Here is a 13,893-nt window from a genome sequence, read left to right on the forward strand (position 1 = left end):
GCAATCCACTTCTCCAGGTTGGGGTTGGACACATAGCTAACAACCTAATTCCATGAAGAAAACACTGTTACTATAAGCACAGAAAAAAAAGTGCTGGAGCCTGATGTGTATGCATGATGCCCCCTTCACATTTCTGACTGCCCCCTCATATATGCCTGCCTAGAACCGGCCCTGTACTAGACTCTTGTAGAATTGCAGGAAATGTGGTTCTATAAAGTACTAGTCTGAAACGGTTGAATACTAGCATTTTTTTATATATATATGCTGATAAATAATACATTTTGGCTTTGTGATTTTACTTGAAGATCATGGTTTACAATAGAAGATACTGCCCAGAGCATTGTGTGTAAATGGGATGTGTAATACAGATGAATATGATGACTTATAATGGGCAGAATACTTTTGCAAGTCCCAGAATAAACACATTTTCTTGGGTTTGTGCACATTGATCTGTTTTATTAGCTGTACATATATTAGGAGAACCACAGTGATGCAGTTCATGAGAAGTGAGAGAGGCTCTAAACTACTTTTGGAAAGTACACTACACATGATATCTTTGTGTGCAGCACTGTGTGGTACCTTTTTGCCTTTAGAGCTGCACACCACAAACATTTAAAGATTCAGTGACCTCAGACACACAATGAGTGCGGAAGTGTTTTTGCTGTCTTCAGTTAGTGTTGAGTTTACGGTCTCAGAAGAGCTGCAGCAGGAAAAAAACAATTGTAGGTTAACACAGAAATGCAGAATTTTAATGGATATTGTGTTTCCTTCTCTGGAGTGCTGCTGCTTGGTGTTCTCCAGGGTATGTATTGAGATAAATATGGGATCATTTTAATGAACATCGCAAATTAAGCTCTTTTAATCAATCATTCACAATCAATGAGTTATCTTCTTTGTAGCTTTCTAAGTCGAGAGGCAATCTGGAAAATGTTCTGAAATGCAAAAGATATAGAGCTTGAATTAGTGGGGGTTTTTTTCCATTACAAGTGCATATCAAATTATGCACTTGTAATGTCACTACAATAACAGGACGCCACTGCTGCTCAACTTATTTCTCATGTGACTGTCTCTTATCATTCTCTATCTGCAGAAAAATATGTGGTTAACTTCAGTAAACCTGACATGAGACAATAGATAAAGAGCAGTAGAAAGGAACACCAGTGACCTCAGATAAACAAATAATAATATAAACAAGCTAGGAAATTGCCAATTGTGACACTTGAGTGGGGCAGATATAAAACAAATGATTAGACTGATTGGTCAGCAAGTCTCACAACACCTAACAACATCAGCAAATTAAGAGAACAGCCACCAGTGTTTAAAGGCACAGAATTGGAAATAAATTCAGAAATGCTGCTGGCGTCTGAGGTTGAATTTTCAAACCATGATATACTGTACATATCTAACATCAGTCAAATATATTTATGAGGGATGGCACTGAACTCATAGCTCTTTCAGTTTTCAGCCCAAAAGCAGAAAAAAGGGGTGAAGATTTTGGTCCATAAAGATTAAACAGGACCTTCTCACAGCAAGAAGGTCCGGGTTCGAGCCCCGTGGCCGGCGAGGGCCTTTCTGTGCGGAGTTTGCATGTTCTCCCCGTGTCCGCGTGGGTTTCCTCTGGGTGCTCTGGTTTTCCCACAGTCCAAAGACATGCAGGTTAGGCTAACTGGTGACTCTAAATTGACCGTAGGTGTGAATGTGAGTGTGAATGGTTGTCTGTGTCAGCCCTGTGATAACCTGGCGACTTGTCCAGGGTGTACCCCGCCTTTCGCCCATAGTCAGCTGGGATAGGCTCCAGCTTGCCTGCGACCCTGTAGAACAGTATAAAGCGATTAGAGATAATGAGAATGAGATGAGATTAAATAGGCCTTATGCACTCCAGTGTCACATTTAACACTTTACAGATAATGTTAAAGCTCATAGGCAACAGTTTTAATTTTATGCACATTTGAAACTTTATATGTTAAAAAAAAAACCTCTGTAATTTTCTTCTGGTCCCAAGAAGTATTGTTAATAAGAAATAATTAAAATAAGTTAGCACGGATCGTGGTGAATTTCTGTTCGGCTATTTTCGTGACCACTCGGCGCGTGACGTCATTTAAGTCAAACAAATCACTTGAGTTGAGTACACTTCCGTTTACTTACATTGCCGTTCGGCTTGAGTGCAGACGTGCATTCAGGAATTTCCAAAGAAAAAACATGCCTTATTGTTGTGCAGTGAATTGTAACAACGGGACTGGTTTAGGAAGAAGTTTTTACCTTTTTCCGAGAGAGGAGAAGAGGCGGAGAGAGTGGATTGTGCGTGTGAAGTGAGAGGATTGGCAGCTGGGTAAATACGCCGCTCTGTGCTCCAATCACTTCGAGGAGGATTCATTTTTGAAGAATCCCCATCTGTTGGAGAGTTTAGGTGTCAGTGTTAGACAGAGAAGGCTCAAACCTGATGCTGTTCTAACAAAATTCGAGCACAAAAGCAAGCAGTCAAAGAAGAAATGGACCAGCAATGCTCAAGCAAAAAGGAGAAGATTGGATGTAAACATTTTTACCTTTGCTTGCAATTTTTCAAGTAAAGAATCCTGAGGTATCCTGTACAATCACTGTGTAAATGAGACAAAAGGGATAGTCTGTCATGGCTACCTGCTAGCATGCTAACATGCTATTGACTAACATGATAAATATCTGTGTGTGTGTGTGTGTGTGTGTGTGTGTGTGTATGTCCGAGCACAAGTGTTCCTAATGAAGTGGCCACTAAGCTTAAGTTAATTTGTCACCGCTAAAATGATACCTGCAGGTATGCTAACATGCTAATGGTTCACATGCCATTTGCATGCTAAATGTATGTGCGCGTTTATACAGACACACGTGCTCCTAATAATGTGGCCATTAAGAATCCACGTTCTGTTATAGGGATTATGTGTGTGCCCCTGTGCGCATCAGTGGGTAACCCCATTAAATGTCCTGGTATGGGAGAGTTCACCAAACTAGAGCGTGACGTAATATTGCGCATGCGCGTACAATTGGTTGGCAAGAACTGTTCACAATGGCCGACAAAGTTGCATCATCGCCTAGTTTTCGTAGCGGTTTATCGCAGTATGCAAGTTCGTTGCCAACTGATGCTAAGCAAAGATATGCAGCAAAGCTTCTGTACAACAGTGGCACCAAAGTTTTGCCTGATCCTTACACAGTTACGGACAAATGGGACCCAAATCCAGGCACCTGGCCTGACCTGACCTTCGGCGATATCTGCCTGTATGTGATTGGCACGCCTTCAGTATACACAAAAGAATCAATGAAAGCCTACATGTCTCTTGATGCATATGTAACCCCTCATAAAACCTGCATTGTGAAGTGCTTGAATGACGAGGAGACGTGGGAGAGTGCAGCAAACTTTATTTACCCTGGGATGCACAAAATAACACGGGTGGTCAGCAGGGCAGCGCAGGCTTGCATACACAAAAGAAAGCACTCGCTCACTGTCCAGGATTGTGAGAGAGTATATGAATAAAATCAAATAAAACAGAAAAGAGCCTAACAAGGAATTGATTATGTACCTGGGATGCACAAAATAACACGGGAGGTCAGCAGGGCAGCGCAGTGCAGGCTTGCATACACAAAAGAAAGCTAGCGTGGGGAGAGATAACGAATTAGCTGTACGCACGTGTGCTCTGTAAACTCCGACATAACATGCTCAAATTGACATTAAAAATAATATAACATACACTGACAATGACTACAAGTGTTCAGACACAATATACATCAATGAGTGTTGATTTAGAATGTTAACACGAGCATGAATATTTAATTACGTTCGGAGCGCTGTTTACATAGAACTTACCACTTGCTCACGCTCCAGGAACTGTGAGAGAGAGCCAAGCAGTTCTGCCTCTAGAGGTTGGTATTCACGTGAAAAGCTGGGTGCAAGTGGGATCAATATATATACTGTTACATTCTCCCCCTCTTAATTCCACTTGCACACAAAAAACACAACAAAACCAATGCTCCTGCATCAGACATCCCAGCAACAAACATCCATGGCAAGTAGAATACCCAGATACAAGGATAACACACTTCAGAACATTATTACACATTATACACATCACAAAGATCTTGAATTGAAATAGGCATATCATCCTGAGATACACCTCCGTCAACCAAAGGTTGTTCATCTAAGAACTCGTGAGGGTGACACAAACCCTACAAAGATGACCTACGAAGTGCCATTTACACTTCACACATTCAATTCAGTATCAGCATGCACAATAACATGCCACATCAACATCATAATACCAAGAAGCCACTTAAAAATGAAAGAGATGAAAAGTAGGAAAATAGTAGAAGAGAAAGACTCTACATTAACCAACTTTTGTAACACTAAGAACTGAACTTGCCCACTTCTGAAGTCTACTGGCTGGTGAGGCAAGTGTTTTCTGAGCAGACAGATTGTAAATTGGTCTATTCACTGGTCGAATAATCCGACCCACTCTAGACCTACGTGTAGGAGTGTCAGGCACGTGTTGAGCTTCTGTAGGCACAGGGGAATGTAGGGGCATGGTGTGTCTGTGTGGTACAGTGGTGCCCAGACTAACACTGTCAACTGCACTGGCACCCGCATCAGAATCACAGGTCTCCTGGTCTGGCACTGCACTGGCAATTTCAGCACTGTCGGTCAGAGAGTTATTGTCCGCTGTCAGCTCAGCCATACCAGGGGTTTCTGAATGTGAAATACGGTCAGGGCTCTCGAAGCCAGGCTCTTCAAAAGGACTGTGAGATACCCATTCATTTGTTAGGACAGTTTTGTCTACGCACTCTGAGTGCTGGTTGGAGGAAAACATGGTGTTGTCATCACACTCAACACTACAGGAGGAATCCAAAGATACACTCTCACTCTCTGCTTCAGTCATGACAGGGAGAAAATTCACACACAGGAGCATGTTACGATGAACGACTTTAGTCTGTCCAGTTACTGGGTTGAGAATTTTGAAAATATGAGTCTTTGGATCAGTGTCAGTTACAGTGTAAACAATGTTTTCCCACCTGTCTGCCAACTTCTTTCGGCCTCTCTCACCCTTGTTAGCAAGCAGCACTCTGTCACCACACACAATCTGGCCACCCTTCACCCGCCGTTTGTAGACTTGAGCTTGGTGTTTCTGCTCTCTACTGGCGTTCTCCTCAACAAGGAGCATGGCCTCACGGAGGTCTTTGTGGAGGGATTCTACAAACTTGGGGTAAGCAACTTCACCATCTTCCCTCAGTACAGACTTAAACAAGACATCCACTGGTAGGCGAGGGACACGGCCAAACATGAGGTAAAATGGGGGGAAGCCAGTTGTTTCATGGACAGTACAATTATACATAAAAGCCAGTGTATGCAACATTTGCGGCCAAGACTGTTTCTCTCTAGGCGGGAGTGCTCTGATCATGTTGCCTAGTGTGTGGTTGAACCGCTCAGCAAGGCCATTGCCCATGGGGTGATAAGCAATTGTGTGTGACCTCTTCACCCCGAGATCTGAAGCAGGGCAGCTATCAATTCACTTTCGAAGTTCAACCCTTGGTCCGAGTGAATGCGTTCAGGAAAGCCATAGAAACAGAAAAAATTGTCCCACAGCTTCCAAGCCACCTGTCTTGCTGTCTGGTCTGAGCAGCGGAATGCATGGGCCAGTTTTGTATAGTGATCTGTCACCACTAAGACATCAACAGGTCTGTTCTTCAAATCCTCTGCTGTCCAAAAATCAATGCAGACTAACTGAAGTGGCGCTGTTGTCTTGACACTCTCGAGAGGAGCACGACCCTCTGGCTCTGGCGTTTTGCTCACCACGCATCTGGTGCAGCACTTCACATGGTCCCCAACATCCCTCTCCATGCTGGCCCAGTAAAACCTCTGCTTGACCAGGTGCAGTGTCCGAAGTTGACCCTGGTGTCCAGCATCCTCATGGCAGCCTCGGAGGACATCAGACCAGAGGGACTGGGGAACTACATATTGAAATTTCTTTCTGCCAGTAACTGGGTCTTTAGCCACTCTGTATAAGATCTCATCCATTATAGACAACTTCTGCCACTGCTTAAGAAGTCTCAGTGTGGTCCATGTCTCTTGAGCGCGTTCACGCCTGGAGGGTCGCCGTCTCTGACCAACATAAAAAATGACACGGGCAAGGTCAGCATCACCACGCTGTCTGTCTACAAGCTCACGTGCAGAAAAGGACGGCAGTGCACTCTGACCAATGTCAGTGAGACTCTGAATGTGGTGGGCTAAGGGAACGGCTCTCACTCTGGCAGCAGTTTCCCAGTCCGTGTGGCTACTCATAACTATGGCAACGTCTACAGCAGACATTGATGAAACAGCAGGGTGGTCGTCATGTGACCTCCCAGACACGCCAAAGAGTTGAGTTGCTGGACAGGCTGTAGACTGACGGAACACGTCCTGTAATTCAGGGCCAGGCAAATTTTCTGAGATGGACAGAAGGGCAGAGTAAGGCTCATTAATTAGTCTGTGACTCACTTTAGTTGCAGCAAAAGGGATTCGACTCAGTGCATCTGCAACAACATTTTTACTACCAGGGACATATTTCACATCAAAATCATAGGCTGCAAGCTTGGCCACCCAGCATTGTTCACAAGAGTCCAGCCTGGGCTTAGTCAGGATATGTGTCAGCGGATTGTTATCCGTCCAAGCAGTGAATTTGTGTCCCTTCAGCCAGTGACTAAATTTCTCACAGACCGCCCACTTCAAAGCAAAAAACTCGAGACGGTGGGCAGGATACTTGCTCTGGGCTTTACTTAAAGTCTTGCTTGCAAAGGCTATAGCCCGGTCTTCTCCAGGCAAAACTTGTGATAAAACAGCACCCAGACCATCGGTAGAGGCATCAGTAGCCAAAATAAAAGGTCTGGAAAAGTCAGGGTGTGCCAACACCACATTAGCAAGAAGTGCATCTTTAAGCTTATGCAGGGCCTGCTCGCAGTCAGGGGTCCAATCAGCTGCTGTCAATTGCCTTGACACGGGAACCTTCTTTGTCCTGCCATCTCTGTGTGCTCTCACCTGTTTACGCCCAGCTGTGAGGTGAAAAAGTGGCTTGGCTATGGTGGAGCAGTTCTCAATGAAATGCTGATACGACATCACCAGTCCTAAAAAGGACTGAATCTTCTTGACGTCAGGAGTCAGCCCATCAGCTTTCATTAGATCTGCTCTGACAACATTCGTGATGGCCTCCACTTTGGATGGGTCAGTGGAAATCCCTTGACTGTCAATGACGTGACCAAGGAACCTTACAGAGCGTCGGAGGAAAAAACATTTCTTAGGTGAGAGTTTCAGGTTGTGTGCATGCAGCCTCTGAAAAATCATCTCAAGTCTTTTTAGCGCCTCATCTTCAGTTGGGGCAAATGTCAAGAGATCATCAAGATAGCATAGCAAACTCATGAAATTCTGATCGCCAAAAATCTTCATCATCATTCTCATGAAACTGGCTGGGCTATTGCAGAGGCCTTGTGGGAGCCTGTTATACTCATGTAGGCCAACAGGAGAAGAGAAAGCTGTGTACTTTTTGTCATGGAGGGGAATGTTATAAAATCCTGAGGTTAAGTCCATTGTGCTAAAAAACACATTGCCACCTAGTGCAGCGAGGCAGTCTTCTTGGTGGGGCAGCGGGTGCGCATCTTTGACTGTACGCACATTCAGCCACAGAAAGTCTGTACACAGCCTCAAATCTCCATTTTTCTTCCATACTAGGCCGAGTGGGGATGCAAATTCACTCGAGGACTTTCTAATTATCCCCCTCTCTTCCATCTCGTTAAGAACAACTCTGAGTTTCTGATAGTCAGCAGGGGGAACTCATCTGTATGGCAGCCGGAATGGCTTGTTATCTACTAAATGGATGCGGTGAACAAAATCCTTAACTTTGCCGCAGTCTAAGCTGTGCTTGGAAAAGATGTCTGAATATGCCACTGTGAGCTTACATAACTCATGTTTCCCACTCTCAGACACTTCACAAGAGTCAATGTCTAAATCTGTCAGGCTGTCTGCAACGTTGGCACCTGGCGTTTGTGTGTTGCTCTTAGTCCACTGGCTATTAGCTGTATGGTGAAGGGGCTCACAGTCTAACATGTCTTCCAAAGCCAGACAGGGATGCACATCGGCTATTTTGGCATTTCTCCAAAGAACAACAGGCTTGCCAGTTGGATTCATTATTTTCATGGGAACCCACCCATCCCCCCACAATGGCGTAACTACATGTCCCACTAAAATGTTTCTTGGGACTGCATGAGATGTGGTGGGCTCAACCATAACTGTGCAGCCTGGAGGGCCGCGTGAGTTCTCTGGCAGTTTACCCCAGACAAGATGTTCATGGCCTGGTAGAAGAGTAACAGCTTGGCGGAGCTTTACTGTACCCACTTTGTCAGGCATGTCATCCCCTGTCCACTGGTGAACACCGGCGAGCATGGCAACAAAGTCGTCTTGGGCCCCTCTGCCATCTGAACTACAGTGGGTAGAAACAACTTTCCAATACATGTCACTGTCTTTGAGTTTGTGGGACAAAAATTTAATCACATTTGTGCCAATGATCAACTCGTCAATCTGTCCAGGCACTACTAGAGTGGGCACGATAACAGTATATCCATAAAGTTCAAGCCGAAGGTCACAGACTCTCTTCGGATAGACAAGCTTTCCACCGCAGCCCACCAAGACAATGTCAGTGTTAGACTTTGCATCATGTTCCAATGAACCGGTCCCTGTTAATTTTCTCTCAACATCCTCATTAATCGTGCATGCCATAGATCCAGTATCAAGCATAGCTCTCACAGTGGTTGCTCCATTTATAACTACAGGGGTACAAAACAGACTGTCATTTGTGTGTAAACGTGATGTGTTTTGCATGACGACTGTGGCAGTGTTTGGGAATGATTGCTTAACTGACTCAAATATGGCTTTTAAATCAGAAGAATGATTGAGGGATGCATTAGAAACGCCCACACCTCCCCTCTCAAAATGCAGGCTATCTAGTTTGACTGAGGGGAGAATGGAGGCACATTGGCTGGGGCTGGTTGAGAAGCTGATGGGCAGGACTGTTTTGTGTGACCAGGCTTGTGACAGCCAAAACACAGGCAGTGGGTTCTACAGTGCTCAGCTGTGGTGTGATATCCCTCACCACAAACACGACATTTGCTGCGGCCCATTCTGCCACATGCAGTACTTCGGGGTTTAGCAGCATGGAGGGCATTGAGACTTTCCAGGACTTTACTAAGCATATCAGCCATTTTATCCACACTTGCCTGTGCAGTGAGCCCAGAGTCATCAGAACTGTGTGGCTGCCCTACCCTCTGCTTGCAGGACTGTAGCGCACACTCTGTCTCGATCAGACCGTAGCCCTGTTCACTATTATGGGAGAGTACAGTATTCTGCTGCAGACAGTTGACTTCTCTGCGCCTGGTCTTGACCTCACTCTGATGCTCATCAATCCTGTCCTGAACCTCTTTAGCTGTCCACTGTTCAACAAGCTTACTCTTGAACACCATGGCGAGAGACTGATCAGGGCAGTGGCGCACAAACATCATTGCTACTTCTTTGTTAATGTCTCCCATACTCTTACCCTGGTGCCACAGACACTCGTCGGCTACATCAGCTGCCTTGTTAAGATGGACCCAGTAGTCAAGAGCCCCCTCCCGTTGTTTGGGCAAGGTACTGTAAAAGTCTGCAAGTGGCATGCATGAGTATGAGACATCACTGAAGTGTTGTTTTAGAATGGCATAAATGATTTCAGGTTGCTGGACTGCATTGCGAGAGGGGTCACTCCTCAGGGCTATCTTGACCACATCTTTAGCTCTGCCCATCAGTTTACTTAGTATCTCATCTGCTCTGTCTGCAACAGCGACTTTTTTCTTTTTCAGAAATTTTTCCATGAGGCCTGCCCATTCACTCACAGTACACTTATCAGTGGCATCCCCACGGAAAGTGGGTGGGTCCTTAACTTCTGACTTAAAGTGCTGATGACACGTTTTTGACATCTTTGGCGATGTTTTATAACATAAAAAGTAATTCCCGATGATCCATATATTAATTCACAAAGGCGCCTATTTTACAAGTTATGATAAAAAACGCGGCTATTTGGGCAAATTTGATGGGGCTGCAGCACCCAGGAGACAAAAGAGGAGGAGGAGCTATATTACGTCAGCGAAAGAACCTTCCTCCTAACTTACCAGTTTGTTGTTGATGCGGCAGGTGTTCAGTTTATCATTATTAGTATTTATACATTATTATATATATATATATATATATATATATATATATATATATATATATATATATATATATATATATATATATATGTAGTTATTATGCCTTCGCGTTGTGTTGCCAGCTTTTGCTCCAAAACCCACAAGGATGGCGTAAGTTTATTCAAGTTTCCCAGAGATCCCGAGCTGCATGCGAAGTGGGTGAGGCAAGTCAGGCGCACTCGTGACAAGTGGGAGCTCTCACCAACATCCGTCCTGTGCTCTGAATACTTCGATTTGGATTGTTTTGACACCCTTCCCAGCTTAAAGGAATCTCTTGGGTGTTCAGTTCAGCACAAACGTGTGTTGCTGCCATCAGCAGTGCCTACAGTATTCCGGAGGGGGTCTACTAGTAGCTACGCCGGATCCAGCAGTTGCCTGGGACAAGGCGACTCCTCCAAAGACAGTCCTCCTGTCAGAACATGTGTTGAGAAACGACATAAGATAAAAGTACGTAGAGCTATAGAGTGCTCCGACATGATGCTAAAAATAGTAACCATGCGGTCTGCGCGGCCATCTTGGAAGTGACTCGCTCCAGAGCGCTCATAGAGTACACATCATAGAGTACACATTCATGATAATCATAAATGTAATCATAAAGTCGGCGTGATATCAGTCATGTATTTGCTTGTGAAAGCTTGTGGCTTTCATGTAACTGCCGCCTAGCAACGAGAGGCAAAGGGTAAAGAGGGTAGGCTATCATAGATTCTATTCGGAAGAGATCAACACATGATTGCTTAAAAATTAGGTATTTTAACAATTTGCATCTGTTTTGTGATTATCGTGACACTTGTGTGTTATATAGAACTGTATGTCTTATCAGCACATCGAGGATCTTCCACCGGAGGCTTTAGCAAGTACTCGTAGCAACACTACACTTTACCCTTTGCCATGCGTTGTTAGGGAACGGTAGCAAGTACCCCGATGACCGACTTCAAGAATATGTAGAAAAAATTTAGAAATTATACTTTCCAAAAGTCATTTGAGCTTAGTGTATTGCATTTCCATTTATATTGTAGGTTCTTGCTGATGTTTTTGCGGAGTATGATGCAGCTGCTGAATCAGAAGCTGCAGAGTTTGTATGTACTAGTTGTGAACATTCACATTATTATCAATCTCATTTATTTAAAATCAGATAAAATCATGCCATCATGATCACTGCTTAAAGTACCAGTATTTGGTTGTTGAAGAGCTAGCACTAGAGAGTTCACCGGCGTTTTCATGCGCCATTTCCATTGAGTAGAACAGCCAATGAACTGCAGCGTGTTCTTCCGCTGACGTCACAACATGGCCGTGAGCCACGGACCCAGTTTTCTTGCGTTGTGCAATTAAAAGTTGGATATTCGCGTAACAACAGCTTATTTTCACGTAATTATAACAGAAATCTAACATGTTTGCTATGTTGTATAGTTTATTTAAGAAATTGCATAGAGTCATGTTCGTGTCATCAGCACTTTAAGCACCACATTAAGCTGAGACATATCCACTGTAGCAGTCTGGGTCTGGGGGCTACCTCTGTCATCTGCGTGTTGTGTGTGTGCTTGTGAGTCATTGTGTCTATCAGACAGCAGATGGGCAGTGACCGTGTCACCTATGTGTTTACCTAACTCAGTGATCATAAGACCTAAGTGCTTGAGTGTATTCTCTGTTTCAGAGGGGGGACTGATAGGAGTGGAGGTGAGGGGAGCCTGGGCATTACTAGGAATAGGAAACAAAATACTACCCCCACACGCACCATCACTATGCATCTTATCAGTGCCCACTAGATCTATGGGGCCAGGCGGCGCAGCTAACTGCTCAGGACAACTGGTCTGTGCCCTCCCACGTCCTATGTCAAGAGGCACGTACACTAGGGTGACCATATTTTGATTTGGGAAAACCAGGACACCTTAGTGCGGGGGGGGGGGGGGGGTAGTGTTAGTAACAATATCAAACTACAAACTTACCTCACTCTGTTGAGGTGTCCCATTCTGTGGTGTTAGTACTGACCAGGGCTTTGAACCGGTTCAAGGAACGAAAACGAAAACCGGGAACTTTGTCTATTTCACATGGAACAGAAACGAAACCAGAAACTTTATTATTTTTTATGTTCCGGAACAGAAACGCTTATTAAAAATAATGGTAACCGGTTAATACTGGTTTTTATTTCGTTCCTCAAAGTTTCTGTAGCCTACAAATAAAAAAGTCATTCTTCTCCTGCGCAAGTTTCTATGACCCACTGGGGTTCACTTCCTGTGTGACGTTCGCTGACTGAATGGAGAGAGCAGGAAGGTGGACTGCTATCACGTCTCCATTACTGAGTGTCTGAGCAAAGAAGAGCCTGAACGATGCAACCTCCCTATTGGCTGTTTGTAAAAATGTATCAATTGTTGCCCTTCCCACGGGAATCATCGCGGGTTCGAGAGACGAGACCTGACGAGTTAGTTCGTTGGTAGCAGAACAAAATGTCTGGACACAAATCGGGTTTTCAGAAAAGGAAAGAAAATAAACGAAGGGTTGAAAATACAAAAAAGGAGGCAGAAAATGCAAAACGAGTTTTAAGGTAGGACAAATGGTTTCTTTTCTGAGGCAGCCTGCCGTGGCTGCAGGCTTTCAGTTGTGTCATTGAATGGTTACTTTTCTGAGGCAGCCCGCCGTGGCTGCCTGCAGGCTTATTTATTATAGCCCATTTAGTTAAAATAGTTGATATAAAATGTTTATAGTTATAGTTATGTGATGGTTGTCCTGATTTAGACTGGTGTTTTGTTTTTTTTTTGGGGGGGGGGGGATTGCGCAATGTTGCACCCGGGTCCAGATTAGGGCAGAACCGGCCCTGGCTACATTTCAGGTGTAGTTTGTTTTATGTATGTATGTACTTGCATAGATGTGTACTTGGTCTTCCAATATGGCGCCTAACAAAATCTCGCGGCGCGGTGACGTCATGCGGTAGCCCTCTATAGGGCCTGACTAGCCTTTGGTAACACACTAAATGAATTATCTTTCATTTTTGGCACTTTTTCTGTTTGTGTAGATGGGAAGACATACTGAGAATCCAAATCGCCAACATTTGAAATAATAATTGTTTTGAATTATTTCTTGTCTTATTTAATGAAGGTTGTAATAGAATTAGCCTACATTTGGCTTAAGCTGGATGAGACAGAGACATAATTTTATAGCCATTTGTTAAACAGCTGACAGGGAACGTAATTAACCGTTCCGGGAACGAAATTTTTTTGTTCTAACCGGTTCGGGAACGTCTATTTAATGGTGGAACCCAAAACTGGAAACGTTAAAATTCCGTTTCTGTTCGGAACGAACCAATAGGAAAAAAATTCTGGTTCAAAGCCCTGGTACTGACTGGAGTAATCACTTTGATTGGAAGAAGAAGGGTGGTGTGCAGACCAAATTAACTGAGGTGAAAGATACACCAAATGAGACAGCAACCACCATCGCAAACTACCTAATGGAAACATTGGTAAAAAAAACTATTTGTCTTCCAAATGCAGAACAAAACACTCATTGGTGTGGGTTGCCCAGTATACATACTGAACAATTGTGTCCATCACGGGGCAGACACACTTGATGTGGACCTTGAAAATATCATCTTTAAAATATACCAGTACTTCCACATTTACACCGTGTGTACTGAGTCCCTCA

The 13,893-nt window shown here is 44.2% G+C and overlaps 1 protein-coding gene across 1 annotated transcript in view; it reads left to right on the top strand.

The window, feature by feature from the left end:
• The first annotated feature begins 658 nt into the window (after window positions 1-658).
• Window positions 659-13,893, top strand: part of LOC132874136 (SLAM family member 7-like) — a 28,327-nt gene continuing 15,092 nt past the window's right edge. The window contains exon 1 of the mRNA XM_060910126.1: window positions 659-802. Coding sequence (XP_060766109.1) covers window positions 739-802 — 64 coding nt within the window. The 5' untranslated portion in view covers window positions 659-738. The remainder of the gene's footprint in view (window positions 803-13,893) is intronic.

The sequence above is a fragment of the Neoarius graeffei genome, chromosome 1, assembly GCF_027579695.1.
Source record: "Neoarius graeffei isolate fNeoGra1 chromosome 1, fNeoGra1.pri, whole genome shotgun sequence".
NCBI classification, from domain to species: Eukaryota; Metazoa; Chordata; class Actinopteri; order Siluriformes; family Ariidae; genus Neoarius; species Neoarius graeffei.